The following is a 16,835-nucleotide window of genomic DNA, read 5'->3' on the forward strand; positions in this document are numbered from 1 at the left end:
AGTTTGGATACTAATGATGTCTCAATGCAATTGTGAGCATGGAAGCCAAATTATGCCTGGTCAAGGATTTTGTTGCATTCAAGAAAGGCAGAAAGGTGTGCATTTACTTGCTTTTCCAAAATCTTGATAGGGAAGTAAAGAAATATGCAAATAATTATTCAGACATGGAATATACGACAACTTTGCTTTACGACATCAGGTATAAGGTATGTTTAGTAATACTTAGGTTATAAAAGCACAAACAAACTATGCTTCCACTTCACGGCCCGAGCATGGGGACTAGTACAACAACAATCCAGATTAAAAAGTTTAACTGTTTTTTAAACATAGATTTAGCATAATTGGTGGCCTGGTCAATTTGTAAGGCAAAATAGATAGCTCTAGCTAGCCTGATTTGCTTATTGTAATTGCTTAAAGTATTTTGATAGGCCTGGTGTTTAGTGGAAGAGCAATCTAGATGCCAGTCCAAGTCTGCTTTCTTGCAAATACGTTTGGCTTCTGGGTACCAAGCAGCAGAGATGATGGAAGCAAGTGGATGTGCTTAGGACCACTTGATCAATGGCCAATTATAAACATTTATTGTAATTTGCTGCTGTAGTATCAAAAGTACTGTGCAATACTGAGCTGTACTTTGGATTCACCTGATCTAGACTTAAAGTCAGTTAATTGTGTTAAACAATTCAATTCTAAAATTCTGTGCAGACCTGCAGTTCAGAGTCATCACAGTACACAGGTTTACTAATTCATTCCTATCCAGGGCAGCATACAGCCGCAGAGACTCATCCTCAACTATTAACCCAGAGGAGCTAGAAGTACTAGGACATTTAGACTGAGAGTTCAGCCTCCTCTGGACCTCCAGTGACCATGAAAGTACTGGGATATTTCATAAGTCCCCTTTCACTGTCAATATATTTTACGAAAATATAAGTTAAAATTGTAAAAAACCCTATTTGACACAAAGACCTCTTATTGACCAAACCAAAAATACACTGCTCAGATTCAGGGACTACTTTAAGAATTCGATGACACTAAATGCTGTTTCTTGCTCTCTCTTGTGTGTTGCTTCCCCTCTGAAATACCTTTGACCCCACCAAACACAGAGTTGTTCCCTCGACCTCACATTTTAAGCTTATCCTTAAATTCCCCCACCAGGGCATTTTTCCCACTCCCAGCATGACCCCCTTTCTACTTCAAGCTTCTCCACTGCTCCCCACTCCACATTCTATTTTTCCCACCTTCTCTGTTTTCTCCACTACCCATTACTTCATAGCTCCCACACCACGCACTTTTGTCCAGATGTAACTTTTGAAAACTTTTTTTTGTTTTCTTAATTTGTGGAGTCCAGCAGCTGCCTTTTGCTGTTTGGCTGCTCGGTTTGCTGTAAAACAAAAAAAAAGCTTTCGGACTAGTAAAATAAATGTTCTTTAATTTACTGCTCCAAGATCCATCGCTCATCTTCAAACTATAAATAAAAATAAAATAAAAAATGAATACAATGATGCCTGTGCCAATGCATATGCATCAATGTAGACAAATGCTTAGGAAATGACAGCTTCTAAAAGTGTCATGATACCTACATGTGTGTTCTCATGTCATCAAGCCGTTTTAGGTCTCGCCTAAGTAGCGCATGTGCTGTCTCTTCGAGACATACTGTATCTGGAATATGTTTTAAGAAAAACAAGGGTACACCAATGCGTGAACCTGGGGTGAAATATGCCGTAAAAAACACAATGGTTCTGGTGTGGCCAAAAGTTCCAATAATAAAGTGCACCTAAGGAGAGCACTTATGGTTCGAGAGTTTAAGATTAATTATTTTAAAGGAGCAAAAAAAAATTAATAATATACATAGGGACATAAGTCAGTTCATGTGAAACATTTATTTCCACAACAATAGAATTCAGGTGCTCACACAATAAGCGCAACTTATACAGCTGACCCTGCCTTTCAAGTTTACACACACACGTGATATTCTCACGCTCGTACCTTCAGCGAATTAATCTGGGTGAACTCGTCTACCCTCAGCTGTTTTCTGAAGCCCTCAATTGCTCTTCCTTGTGCTATAAATAATTGCATCAATTCAGCTTGCTCACCCGTTATATGCCCTGATGAAGATCTCGAACAGTTGAGATCGAAACGCCGTTGACCCTTTACAACAAAACTGTTCCTATTCTATAAAGTTGCTTAAGGAGTTTTACACTATTGTTGTCAATGCGATGCCGTTATTTTAAACTTCACCATCACTCTGCACGTCACGCCTCTTTCACTTATTGTGTGAGCACCTGAATTCTATTGTTGTGGAAATAAATGTTTCACATGAACTGACTTATGTCCCTATGTATCTGGAATATGGGCTTTAAGCACAGCTCATATTTCTAATTGGCTCCTTTTACTGTCAATTTGTAAATGGCTGCTTTTCTTTGGTTCATATGCTCAGTAGTCACTCCTTTTCTACTTTTGTAACCTCTCATGAGGACTGCCCCAGTAACATGTGCTCTTACTCATCATGTTATTTTATGATACTTGGAAAGCATTCTTTTCTTTTTGTTTGCCTACCTCTGCTTGTGCGTGTTATTTGTACTTCACGCAGGCTGAAAGGTTCCCGGACGAATCATTTACCAATGCTTCCACTTCACGGCCACCGCGTGTTCTGCACACACGTCACACAATGTTACTTACATTTTTTTTTAAATACATTTGAGAGGTGCGGCACCGGATTTATTCTAGGCGGGTGCTTTGAATGTGGCTCTAGTGAGCTGCCTGTGCAACGTAACAGTGTTTGGTGCATAAAACTGACTTCAGCAACCCAGCTTGTACTGTAGCTTTCAATAGGTCACGTTATTGAGGACACTGTGCAGTCCATTAGTGAAGGACGCTGTGCAGTGCTTAAGTGAAGGACGCTGTGCAGTGCTTGAGTGAGGGACGCTGTGCAGTGCTTGAGTGAGGGACGCTGTGCAGTGCTTGAGTGAGGGACGCTGTGCAGTGCTTCAGTGAGGAGGCACTGTGAAGTGCTTGTGCTTTATTGAGAGCCACTCCATGCAGTGCTTTAGTGAGGGCCAGCGAGCAGAACTTTAGTGAGGGACAATGTGTGGTGCTATTCTGAGGGACACCCTGCAACAGTGTGCAGTGCTTTAGTGAGGGACACTGTCCAGTTCTTTAGTGAGACCCGCTCCGTGCAGTGCTTTAGTGAGGGATATTGCGCATTGCTTTAGGGAGGGACACTTTTAAGACTTTTTAAAAACATTTTGGGGATGTTCAATGGCTGCTGCGCGCTCTGCACATGCTTCGCGCAATGTTACATTTATTTTTTTGAAACATTTTGGAGATGCTCAGCGCGGCGCCATATTTATTCTACGTTGTAGGGTGGGTGCTTTGAACGAGGCTCTAGCGAGCCGCCCGTGCAACTAAACAGTGTTTGTTGCAGAAAACGGACTTCAGCCACCTGGACTGTAGTCTAGTCTTGAATACGTCACTGCTCTGATGCCATAAGGGATGGGACGCCTCAACTTCAGAGGACTATCCTTTTGCTTTCAACTGGACACCTGGTTTGAAGCCCCTACGTATAAGGTCAGAGTTCAAACCTTTACTAAACTGCTCTGCTGCTTTTATTTTGTATTCTTATGTCAAATAAGCCTAACCGTGCATTAAGGTCACAAACATCTGCAGAGATCCAGTTAGCCTGTCACCAGGAGTGAAGTGGAAGCGATTAAATCACCAATGGGTGAACCAAAGAGCAGCACGCCTCCTCTCCTGCGATTGGAAGTCTCTTTGTATGTCGAAAATTGACACACACATCTGGCTGTTATGCCATGCATGGTTCCTTCAAGGCCAAACCACAAACTATGATGGTTGTGTCATGTTGCCATTCCACCGTTTTTGCAATAACAAGTTGCAGTTGTGCCCTGTTGTAAAGTACAATGCCAGCAGAAGCCTAAACTAGACCTGGACACTGCCCCACGAGCTGCAATCCTACCGCACACCCCCAGTCACTCAGCTGCTGTAGAGAACAGTGTCAAAGAAGTGCTGAAGGGTAGCACAAAAATGTAGATCTGTAAACACGTCACCAAAAAAGTAAAAACCCCATAAAACACAGAAACAATATTCTGGCTTTTACCTGCAGGACAGAAACCAAAACTGTAGGGTACCAATATTATTTTTATTCTAGCATTCAGAAACAGCATAAACGCTTGAAGGGCTCATCTTCTAACGGTTAGATGAATTTACTACTTGAGATGCCTACACGAAACTTACTGAAAAGACTAATGAAAGTAATTTTTTTACTACGCTATTAATATTGAATTACAAATTAAAGCCATTTACTTTCCATAACAGTTACTACACTGACCGTAGATTATATTTATTGGGCACCGTTCTTCTGTTAGTTGTCTAACCCACATGACCCTTGCCCGGTAGGCAATGACTCAGATTCATCGCTACCCATATATGTCGAAGCTCTAAAAAGAGGTTTTAGGCTTTCACCAGCCTCAAAGTAGTATCTAATTTCTGAAGTTAAATGGACAATAGGCAATATTTGTTACAAGAATTGTCTAGTTGTCTCCAAGTTCCCCACGCCGTAGAAAACTGACATGAAAACATGATTCCAGATCGAGGTAAATTCTTGACTGGATAGCTGACCGGATTTGTATAACAAATCATATCTTTCCATTACCCCATAAAAAGACTGGTCTTGGTTTCCAATAGGTAACAAGGCTACGAAGTAAATCTAAACCAGATTTAAGTTTGGTAGAAGGAATCTCTAAAGTCCATCCTTCACCTCACAAACTCAGGGCATCGAAAATTCATCACAGTATGCAAATAGCATGATATAGAAAAAGGAATCAACTACAAACCTGGGCACGTTTTCCTGAGACATGCTTGATTGAACAAAACGATATACACTAGCCAAAAAGCAGAGAGAGGTTAGTTGATAACTTTTTTGGGAAACCCATATAAAGTACTGAATTATGGCAATCAGCTATGATGCAAATTATTATAAACCAGTGCCATATAGGAATGTGTTTAAACATAATACCATATCATAATCTATTAGCCTCTCCTATTGGAACATGAACTATCCACATCAATGCATTGTACCATAAGGTACCAAATGAACAAGTTACTTATCTTCTGTAACTCTCTTTCTGGTGGAAACTCTAAGCACAGATTATTAACCTTTAGAGTATGCCCAGGCGCCAAAGTGGATAAGGATCAGCTGGGCTACTGCATGCCAGAAGTAGAGTTTACTTTGCTCCATTCAGAAGTGATGAACGGAGCAGTATGAAAGCCCCATCCCTATGCACTGACATCAGGTATTTTCTTGACTGTCAATGCCCTTGGATACAGAGCCCAAAACCAGCCAGAGTAGCAGTATGCAGATCTCTAACTTGGGGCCTTTTTAGGTGGAAAAAGATACCATTTCACAGAATGAGAAAGTGGGGGGGGAGTTAGGAATCTGCAGTTAACCACCAGAAAGAGTGTTACCAGGGGTAAGTAACCTGTTCGTTTGATGGATACATCTAACCAAAGATTCCACACCTTTACAAAAGATACCAAAGCAGTGCCTTCCGAGGTGGCGCATCTGGGGAATGGGCTCATACCAAAAAGCTACACAGAACTTACCAGGTAACATGACTGTCAAGGTAGTAGCGCTTTGTGTATGTATATTTTTTTCATGGTGGTGCTTTGGTTGACACAGATGATGCTTTCACTATCGTGAAGTACAATGTTTTAAAATGTCTTAATTACATATATATGTATATACTACTCCCTGTCTTTATTATTACATAGATTTTAAAGTTTCGGGATACGTTTTAATAACAAGCCTGAAGAAGGTGGTTTGGACCAGTTATTGACACCGAACCGTGACGCTTCTTGGTCTTCGTTTATATTAGATTGGTGTACATTTGTTGATATTTTTGTGCATATATAGAATTTTTGTCAATTACAGTTTCCAAATGCAAATTAACTATTGACTGTGTTGTACAAATTTGCTATTTATTTTATCTAGAAATGGTTATGTATATTGTACAAAATTGTTTTTAACTATGATATTTGCAATTTATAAAGTTGTTTAATTCTCTCATTCATAGAATATATTCTTGAATACATGTTTTTTTTTTTTTTTTAACAGTTCGTGCATTCACTTGGTGAATAAAGCATCCACATTTGATTCCTTGGCTACTGATACACTTTTTACGAGTGAATAGGGTTTGAGTGAGGATTGATTGATCTAGTGTGCTCTTGTGGTTTCCCAAAGGGAGCTTTTTTCTTTGATATTGTGTCAGTTTGGTGTCCTGTCCCATTGGCGAGTAGGACCACTCTCGATCTTTTGGAGTGGCACTTTGTGAACATTCTGCATGGAGATCATGTTGCAGCCTGACAAATGTCAACAGGCAATTTGAGTGCCAGTGCAGTGGCCTTGGATGAATGAGACCTCTATTACTGAATAGGCTACTTCTGGCAACTGCATAGCAGATCTTGAAGCAGAAGACTATCCACACTAACAAAGTTCAGTTGTGCACCTCCTTACCTTTCTTTGCTGCTGAAAACCCCACAAAAAGATGATCGTCCACCCGATAGTCTTCGGCGTAACTGATGCAAAAGCTCAAGGCTCTTTTTGGAATCAGCCAATGGAGTCTCATCCTCTTTTAAGGGGAAAGGCGAAGCAAACAAAACATTGAGAGGGTGATTGGCCAACATGAAAAGTCAAGTTTTGTCAAAAAGGTCCTTGTGCTCAACAACAGTTTGGAAGGCGGCTGCACAGAGCTTGAAGCTAACTAATGTGATTATCTGACAATCACAAGGAACACAGTCTTCAGAGTCCGAATAAACAATGAACAGTTGTGCATTGGCTCAAAGGGGGTACAATTGAGGAATATCGTGACCAAATTGAGATCCTATTGTGAAACCACAAAGGGTTTAGGGAGAAACATGTGTTAAACCTTTTTAGAAACCTCATCTCAACAGGTGATTTGACAGTTGGGCCGGCAAACACAATAAGAGCAAAATGGCTGACAAATGACCTTTAATAGTGCAGTCTTAAAGTCCTTGCTGGGCCAAAGGCAATAAAAACAATTAAGGCATCCAAGAATTTGGCTTGTAATGGGTCACACCAACAAATTTGTCCAGCGCCCGGTGTAAGTGGACTTTGTAGAGAGGCCCCGGGAAGCAAGGATATCATCCACAACTTCAGGAGGCAGATCGAACACACAACTGATGTTGCTCAATCTTCACACATGGAGATAAAGACTGTGCAGGACCAGGTGCGGAAATTTGCACTGCTCCATCAACAGAAGATCCTCCAGAAACATCATCTTGATTCGAAAACAGATCTCTTGCTCAGAATTTCCATGTGCCACACTCTCCTCACCCAATCTGAAGCCACTAGGATGACTTGGACCCAGTCATATCAGAACGTCTTCAGAACTTGCTCCAGAAAAGGCAGAAAGGCATACAGGAGTCCCGTGCTCCAATCAAGCCTGAGGAAGTCTCCTACGGAGAGCGTTTTTAGGACCGCATTGCACAGAATTGGACACCGCACTTTCTCGACGCTGGTAAAAAAAATCCAGCCAGGGTTCTTCCTATACTTGGAAGATGTCCTGTGCCACCTCGGGGTGCAACCCTCATTCGTGATCTGTCTGGTGCCTTCAGGTGAGCTTGTATGCTTTGGCGTTCAACGATGACGCTTGGTGCTTCACAACCAGGGAAATGCCCAAATGTACCAACCAACTCCATAGGCAAAGAGCCTCAGTGCAGAACCTAGGACTCCACATCACCCTGTTTATTGCAGTGCCACATGGTAGTGGAATTGTACATGAGGACCTGTATCAGTCTACCTTTGATGGGTGGTACGAAGGCCTTCAGTGCCAGGTGAATGGCTCAACTCCATAAGGTGATTGTGAACTAGGGTTTCCACCAGAGTCCTCCAATCTCCACCTCTCCAAAACGACCTCCCCAAAGAAGCAGTGATGCATGCATCACCCTCGTATGCCTTGGATGAGGAAGGGATCGTATAGTCTCTTACCGGTCGGTGTAGTTTTGCAGCTTGAAGACTTTCTGGATTCACTATGCTGTGCCATTATTCCGCCATCTAGTGGTTGGGTCCAGAATTGTAGTATTTCTTTTTTTTTTTTCGTGGCCCAGGTGGGCGTCGACATACCACCATTTGGTGTCCTTCGTGACATTGACGCGCTTCCTCCGGAAGCTCCCACCTTTGGTCGCCATCTTCGAATTCTTTTCTCTCTCTTTGTTTTCTTATTTAATCCTTGTAAAGTCTTTCCACCTTCTACCCCCCTTTTATCCTCCTGTCTCGTCTTTCTGGTGGAGGAGGGTGGGTTCGCTAGTGAATCCAGAAAGTCTTCAAGCTGCAAAACTACACCGACAGGTAAGAAACTATACGTTTTGCAGCGTGAATCTTTCTGGATTCACTATGCTGTGCATCGACTTTGTAGCGGTTTCTCCTCGTAGTGGAGGTTGGGTGGAAGATGAGCACTGGTTACTGAAAATGTGTTGTAAGATCTTCTGTCCCACTTGCGCTTCTTTGTGCATTTGTATATCCACACAGTAGTGCTTAGTGAACGTATGCACTGAAAACCATGTTGCCGCTTGCCAAATGTCTTGGATAGGTGTGTACTAGAAACGCATTTGTTGCTCCTTTCTTCCTTGTTTTCTTCCTTGTTGAGTGAGCATGAACTGCTCCTTGTAATGGCTGAGCTGCCTGCTTGTGGCAGAGCAGAATGGTTTGCACAATCCATTGTGCAATGGTATTTTTGGTACCAGGTCGTCCCAAAAAACTGCTGGCGAAGGATACAAAAAAATTGCTTTGTTTTTCTGCATTCTTTTGTCCTTTCCATATAGTGCATCACTGCCCTCCTGGCGTCCAGTGTGTGTAAGGCTCTTTCTGTGCTCGTGGACGGTTTTTGGAAAAAACTTGGTATTTGAACTGTTTGGTTGATGTGGAACTTAGACACCACCTTTGGCATGAAATGCGGGTCCGTTCTCATGACAATCCTATCACTGTGTATTTGCAGGTAGGGTTCTTGGAGCGTTAACGCTTGCAATTCACTTACTCTTCGTAGTGATGTGATAGCCACTAGGAAGGCTGTCTTTAGTGTGAGCATACGCAGTGTAGCTTTGTGAATAGGCTCAAATGGTGCTTTTCATTAGCTGTGTGAGCACTACATTGAGGTTCCATTCTGGTGCTGGCATTCTGCTTGGAGGAGCGATCCTTTTTGCACCTTATAGGAATCTTTTTACCACCTGTGATGTGAAGAAACTTTTCACCGTTTCTCCTCTTGTGTAAGCCACAATTGCCGCTAAGTGGACCCTTAGGGATGTGTAGCCTAGCTTGTTTTGCAGTAGATGCGTTAAGTATTTTAGTACTGTTGATTCTTTAGTAATCTTTGTTTGCAGATTTTCCCTAATGCACCATTCGGTGAATCTTTTCCATTTTGCTACGTAGCACTTCCTTGTGGTCGGTCTTTTTGCCTCACTGAGTACAGCCATCATACTTGCCGGTAATTTGAGGTGTGCAAACTCTAGGTCCTCAGGAGCCATGCAGCTAGGCTGAGGCTTGCTGTTTCTGGGTGTAGTACTCTTCCGTTTTGCATTGTTAGCAGGTCCTTTCTGGTGGGGAACCTGTGTGCGTGCATTTGTGACATCTCCATGATGTGTGAGAACCATCTTTGCCTGGCCCATTGGGGTGCTATCAGGATGAGCGTCATGCTGCTGATCCTGCACTTGTTCAGCACTCTGTGTATTAGTGGTATTGGTGGAAAAGCGTATGCAAATAACCCTGACCAGCTTATCCATAGCGCATTCCCCAGGGACTGTTTGGACGGTACTCTGGATGCCAAGTTTTGGCATTTTGCATTTTGGTGTGTTGCAAAGAGGTCTATTTGTGGAGTCCCCCATTTGTGGAATACCTTCTGGATTTCCTGTTGGTTGATCTCCCATTTGTGGGATGCTGACTTCTGTCTGCTGAGCCAATCTGCCTCTACATTGTCCTTCCCTGGTAGATGTATTGCTAATCGGTCTATCTTTCTGGGGATTGCCCATCTCCATATTTCCTGCGCTAGCCGTGAGAGTGTCACTGAATGTGTCCCTCCTTGCTTATTGATGTAGAACATGGTAGTTGTATTGTCTGTTTGTATCAGTACTCTGTTCCCGTACAGCAGTTTCTGAAAAGCCTTTAAGGCTAGGAACACTGTCTTGAGTTCTAGGTGGTTGATGTGCTTTATTGCATCCTGATGTCCCCACAATCCCCTTACTTTGAGGTTGTTTGTGTGCGCTCCCCACCCTTTCTGGGAGGCGTCTGTTGTAATGGTTACAGTTGGAGTTGGTTGCGTAAATGATCTCCCCTGTGCTAAGTTCTTCTGGTTCCACCACGCTATTTCTTGCTGTACTGTTTGAGTGACAAGCACTAGATCCTCCCAACTCCGTCGCTTGTGACCACTGCTGCTGGATCCATTCTTGGAATGGCCTCATGAGTAGGCGAATATTTGGTACCAAATGTATGCATGATGCCATCATCCCCATCAGTTTGCTCACAGTCCTCACTGTCAGAGCTTGCCCCTTGCGGTAAAGATGCGTCTCCTTGCATATAGCCAGAGGCCTATTTGCACATGGAATCACCGTGCATTGTATGGTGTTGATTTCTGCCCCTAAGAACCTCTTCAGTTGTTCTGGTTCTATTGACGTCTTCTCCCAATGGATTGAAAACCCCAGTTGTGTCAGCGCCTGTATGACTATCTCTATGTGCTTCCTGCACCTGTGGTATGAGCTTGCTTTTACCAGCCAGTCGTCGAGGTATGGGTATACATGTATTCCTCCTTAAGTGTGCTGCTATTGCTGTCAGACATTTTGTGAAGACTCTCGGTGCTGATTTTAGTCCGAAAGCTAGCACTGTGAACTGGTAGTGATTTGTGCCTGTTGCAAACCTGAGGAGGTGTGTCTGTGTTTGCTGTTGATGGGGATGTGCAAGTAGGTGTCCTTTAAGTCTATAGTCGCCATGTAGTCTCCTCTTTGTAGTTGAGGTATGACCTCTTGGAGGGAGGTCATCTTGAACTTTTGAGTTTTTATGAACCTGTTCAGGAATCGGAGGTCTAAAATTAGACGTAATGTTCCGTCTACCTTTGGTATGAGGAAGTAGGTTGAGTATACCCCCTTTGTTCCTTTGTTTTTGTGGCACAATTTCTATGGCTCTTTTCTTTAGCAATTCTCTTGCTTCCTCCCTCAAGTGTGTCAGCTCTTTTGTTGTGCGCACTCGGACCTTTGGCCTTCTGTTTTGCGGTGGCCTTTCCAGGTCTATACAGTACCCATATTGTATGAGTTTTAATATCCATTTGTCTGATGTTATTTTCCTCCACTCCTAGAGGAAGTGTCTTAATCTGCCTCCTACCGGTGATGTGTGTTGGAGGAGTCATTGAATTTTTTGATTTTATGCTGGTTTTTGTCCTGTCTCTTTTTGCACTTCCTGAGGTCTCATCCAGGAGTGCGTTGTTTCTGCTGGTGAGTCACTTTCCTGTGGGAGGCTGACTTCCCCTCTGGCCGTTACCCCTTCCTCGGCTGCGCCCTCAAAAGGATTGTCCTCGGGGCTGGTACTGCCAGTTCTGCCGCTGCTGTCCTTGCTGCTGTCCCTGGTTACCTCCTTGATAACTTTGCTGGGTGGTTTGGTGTGTTGCCCCAGGCTGATGATTTCCTCTGCCTGTCGGTCTCCTGGAAGGTGTTCCTCTTCTCATACCTCGGAACTGCAGCGCCCCCATAGATCTCGCTGTTTCGTTATCCTCCTTCAGCTGGTTCAACTTTTCATCAACTGGTGCTCCAAACAGTTGTTCCCCGTTGAAGGGTGTGTTGAGGATGTTGTTTTGTACCTCATTCTTGAAACCAGAAATTCTTAACCAGGCATTTCTCCTTTCTGTGATCCCCAGCATCATTTGCCTGCTCGATGTCTCTGCTGCGTCCAGGGCTGACTTTAAACATGTATTAGCCATGTTTTTCCCCTCTTCTACCAGGTGGCTTGCTCTTCTCTGGTATTGTTCTGGTACATGCTTGAGCAGTTCTCCCACTTCTTCCCAGTGCTGGTATGCGTGTCTGTTGATGAGCGCATTGGAGTTGGTGATGCGCCATTGTGTGGCTGCACTCCTTTCCATCTTCCTACCTATCATGTCCATCCTCTTGCTTTCTTTGTCTGGTGGAGGGCCAGAGTTTGTGGGTATATTTGCTCTTTTCCGAGCTGTGGATGTAATGATGGAGTCGGCTGGTACTGACCCACTGATGTCCTTCGAAGAATGTTTATATTTCTTCTCTGCTCGTGGAGTCACAGCTCTACACATGGCAGGCTCTTTGAATGCCTCCTTCCCCATGTCCATTACAAAAATGGGGTTACCCAATCATGGTCATGGACCTGGGTTCAATATGATACGAAATACAATGGTCCTGGACCTCTATTTATAGTTCTGATATATATCAATTTCACAGTCACCAGTACAAACACAATTTTAAGAGCCTCAATGCGCAGGCCCACAGTAATCAATACTATACAAATGAAGACCCGCAAGGCTGAGGCCACAAACCCCCCCTTTAGCCCCAAGCCGGGTCGAAACATCGACGCCCCTACTAAGTGGCCTGGATCACTAATTCTACTCCAAGAACGTGCCACTCGAATAGTACATCTTTGTGTCTAAAAACTGTATTGTAAAAAAGTGTTGATTATTTTGATGTGACCAGGTTTTAGTAGACTGGGACGCATGAGCAGTCCAACAGTAAATGTTTTTAAGTTCCTTTTCCTTCACCCTTCTGTGATTCCAATTTCACTTCTTAAGCACCCCCCACTTACCCCCCCTTTTGCACGTTCCCTTTGGAGCAACCTATCCTTTCTAAAAATCGCTTCAAAACAAGATACAATGAATATTTAACTGTGCACCCTGTGATATATATATTTTAAATATCAGACATAAGCATTGTGGTGTTGCACTATTCTTCTCCCTCAAAACTAAATTTTGTATAGTATTGATTACTGTGGGCCTATGCATTGAGGCTCTTAAAATTGTGCTTGTGCTCGTAACTGTGAAATTGATATATACCAGAACAATAAATAGAGGTCCAGGACCATTGTCCTTCCCCTGGTCCAGCACACTTGGGAACATGGTCAGGAACTGGCTTCTAGTCTGTGAAGGCAACAAGGTCTCCAAGAGAAAGCAAGACTGGAGTTTATCTTCCTCTAACTGCACCCCATACGTCTCAACCGCCCTTTGATGACTTGATTGTAGATCCCTATGTTGTCCGGCGGCGAAGGCCTCGACGGATACGAGTCTACGCCCTCTTCCGGTGATTCGGCGTCGAGATCTTCCCATGGCAAGTCTTGAGCCTCCGAAGAAGTCGACTCTTGGTAAGTCAAATCTTCTTCCCCTTCGCCTGTCCCGTAGTACAGGTCCTTTTCCTGTTCCTCTCCAGGTTCAGGTGTGTTCGGCGCTTTGAATTCCTCGGCGCCCTTTCCTGTTTCGGGTGTAGTCTTCGACAGTATGCTGTAGGATTTTAGCTTTTCGTCGAAGTCTTTCTTGCGTTGCAAGATGTTAGCCATTTCAGCCTTGAGCCTCTTTCTTTTCTTCTCCATCTCTGCCAAGTGATCGGCTTCGAAGGCCTCGACCTTCCTCTTCGCGGTTGTCGACGTCGAAGTCGAAACCTGTCTCGGACCTTTCGACGTCACCTCTTTTTCATGGCTGCTCTTCGGCACCTTTCCCTTGTCTTGGATTTTCGCCGTCTGGTGGTCCTTCTCAGAGGATCCGACGGACTGTTTGTCCCTGGATGCAGTAGTCTACGTCAAGTGCTTCGATGGCCCTGCTCCTTTCGAAGACTTTGGCTCGCCTTTGAGAGTATCAGTGGAGGGTTTAGTGTTCGACGACACTCTTACCTCCTTCGAGGTTTTCTTTTCGACATCGACGACCACGACGTCTTCTGGTCCTTCTGCTACGTTGTCTTCCTCTCCGCTGGAGAGTCCCAAGTCTCGTAGCGATTGGGGCGTCCCCTGCCCCTGCATGTTGTAATTTGCTCTTCTCTGTCTCTCCCTTACTCTGAGAGTCTTCGGGGTGAACGCTGCACAGGCGTTGCAGTCCTCGCTTCGGTGGTCGCGCGGCAGGCAGAGATTGCAAACCAGAGGTTGGTCATTCTGCGCGTACTTGTGGTGGCAGTTTGCGCAGAATTTGAACGGAGTCTTGTCCATCACCGCGCCCAGGGAGCCCCCTGTATGCGCATTCTCCTTCGAAAAACGTCGAATTCTTCGAAGTTCTCTGAACTGTAGTTGAGTTTCTTCTTACTTGGTCTCCGGTGATCTATTCCGACATTTCGTCGATTCTTCTCTCCAAAGTTCTTGGAGCTCCTTCCTGTTGATCCAGACCCAACGGCGGAAAAAAGAATCTGAAGATGGCGACCAAAGGTGGGAGCTTCCGGAGGAAGCGCGTCGACTTCACGAAGGACACCAAATGGTGGTATGTCGACGCCCACCTGGGCCACGGAAAAAAAAAAAAAAAAGAAAAAGAAATACTACAACTCCGGACCCAACCACTAGATGGCGGAATAATGGCACAGCATAGTGAATCCAGAAAGATTCACGCTGCATAACTAGGTCAGTCACTGGTCCATGGGAAACAATTGAGATTAGCCTTGCTAGTGGAAGCTTGAACAACAGGTCAAAACATTAGGATTGCCTATGTTGAGTCAGAAAATCAAGGTCGCCTGGAGCTGATCAATGGAGCCTGGCATCCTGTCTGTTCACAAGAGGGAAAAAACAAGGCTTTACACCCAAGTGCACAATTGTGTGTCAGTAAGGGGCCTGCTGAATGATAGCGAGACTCAGAGTAAGCCACGTTGTAAATACATTTGTTTTGAACACCACTCAAGGAAGTTGTAGGTCAAAAACCTCTGCTAAATGTCTATTTACCACAGCAAAAGGATCAATTTCTTCTGTTGGTGGTAAAGGGAGGGGGGAAATTAACCCAGTATCAGGGGAAGTATCCAATTCACTGGCCTCCTTTAAGTCCATGTAGAGATTGTCCTCATAACGAGTGGGCAAGTAATTCCCATAATTTCTATTTTCATCTCCAGAGGCTGGCTGGCTGCCTCTGATCAGAGTTGGAAACCAAAATGTTGGTGGAGCACCTGAGGGTGACACTGTGGTAGAGGCAGTGTTCTGTCTGAGTCTTATTGTATGGGTACCTGATGCTTCATAGTGGATTCAGAACACAACTATGGTTGAGGTCAAGACAGTCTGCTTGGGTTGGAACCACAATTTGTAGAGGATTCTTCTCCGGCATAGGGGACCAGCGTAAATGTCTAAGACACCGGCGCAGGTTTAGACATCAGACTGGAAGTCCATACTGAAGCAAGTGAAAACTCATAGTGGGTTCGAGAGGCAAAGACTGTGCCTGGGATGACTCCACCAACAGCAATCTGATTAGAGCACCCTGTGGATCCTTGAAGCCCAAGGCTCATGTTTCGGCAATTTAAAGCTTAGCTTCATGCTCTCAGATTGTCTTCGAGTTCAAGGCAAAATTCTTCATACGAATGAGAGTTGTGTCCTGAGCCAAAGCACCAAAGGTCTACCTTGTGGAGGTCTATCACAGACATTTATCTGCGAAGGTTCGGCATGGCTTAAATCCTGTAGTGTTTGAGGCCATTTTTCCCTTGCAGACGAAAAGGTCTTGTCAGCAGACTAAGAAAATGTGGAGCACAGCTCTGGATCCACGTTTTAAGGAGAGTAAAGAAAGGAACTGTTATGTGTGACTTCATTTGTCACCTCAGGACCGAACAAAGTCGACGTGGGGCCATGTGGTGCCACTTCTTGTATTTAGGAACACTGCTTTGTGAAATGTTTTCTGATCCAATCTGGGTGCCTCTGGGTTTTCTAATGGCGAGAAATCTGCAGTTAGAAGTATCCATCAGACATTTCTAATTATTTCAAATCATGATTCAAATGGGAATGCATGATGGATTGATTTGTTAGAAATCTGGATCTTAGTTATATTATACATAATATTATTTCATTAAACTACTATTGTGCACATTCTAAACTGGCCACTTCCATACATAATTAGGGCATATTGGAATCCTATAACGGACATAGAAGCAAGCAGACACCTATGTTAGTGTGTTATTACTTAAAACAAATCACTGCCTTGTGTCTGTTGCCCTGTTCGATACGGTTTACCTGTATCAGACATTGTGACTCAGTACAGTGCATCTTAGATTTTGTAAAAAGGAGTCTGAACAGTGACCAGGCGAGGAAATATGAAGGACAGGACTAGCTTTACAGAGTACATATTACTTTGAAGGAGAAACACTAGATTTCGAAAGCAGCTTAACGTACTATTACAACTGTTTTCAGACGATATTGTGCAAAAATATTTATACCTAGATAATCGCAACCAACTGTACAAGTCTTTCAACATTCTACACCCTTTATGCGAACTGTCTGCTGCTGCCTGCTGAACCTCACCAGAGGACTCTGGCTGACTTTTTGACTCGGGACCTGGAACTTTCTCAACTTCCCTTTCCTGTTCAGCATTGTGCCTGGACAATAAAAAATGTAAAGTACAACTGAATTACCTTTGAATTGGATTTAAATAATCTGATTATTGTAAAAAGCATTTTTCACAACTGTAAACCTAACAGTAACAAATAGGGTGATTGTTTCCTGCTAAAGTTTGAAGCAGCACATGTTTCTAAACAAAAGATGCCCTTCACAATTGCTCACTGGAGCCTCTTAATTTCCTGGTTTCCTGGGTAGGCTGGAAAGCATGATTAGATCAGAACATGACAGACGTATTTGTCAAGCAAATACAGAT

The 16,835-nt window shown here is 43.8% G+C and overlaps 1 protein-coding gene across 6 annotated transcripts in view; it reads right to left on the reverse strand.

Annotated features, from left to right (window-relative positions):
• ITSN1 (intersectin 1) overlaps nucleotides 1–16,835 on the reverse strand; it is a 1,732,490-nt gene that overhangs the window by 833,545 nt on the left and 882,110 nt on the right. For 4 of the 6 annotated variants that reach the window (XM_085621358.1, XM_085621359.1, XM_085621356.1 and 1 more), the window contains one exon: nucleotides 4,848–4,895. The exons of the other annotated variants lie outside the window; for them this stretch is intronic. In XM_085621358.1, coding sequence (XP_085477484.1) covers nucleotides 4,848–4,895 — 48 coding nt within the window. The remainder of the gene's footprint in view (nucleotides 1–4,847; nucleotides 4,896–16,835) is intronic. 6 annotated transcript variants of the gene reach the window in all.

This window comes from Triturus cristatus, chromosome 8, assembly GCF_964204655.1.
Source record: "Triturus cristatus chromosome 8, aTriCri1.1, whole genome shotgun sequence".
NCBI classification, from domain to species: domain Eukaryota; kingdom Metazoa; phylum Chordata; class Amphibia; order Caudata; family Salamandridae; genus Triturus; species Triturus cristatus.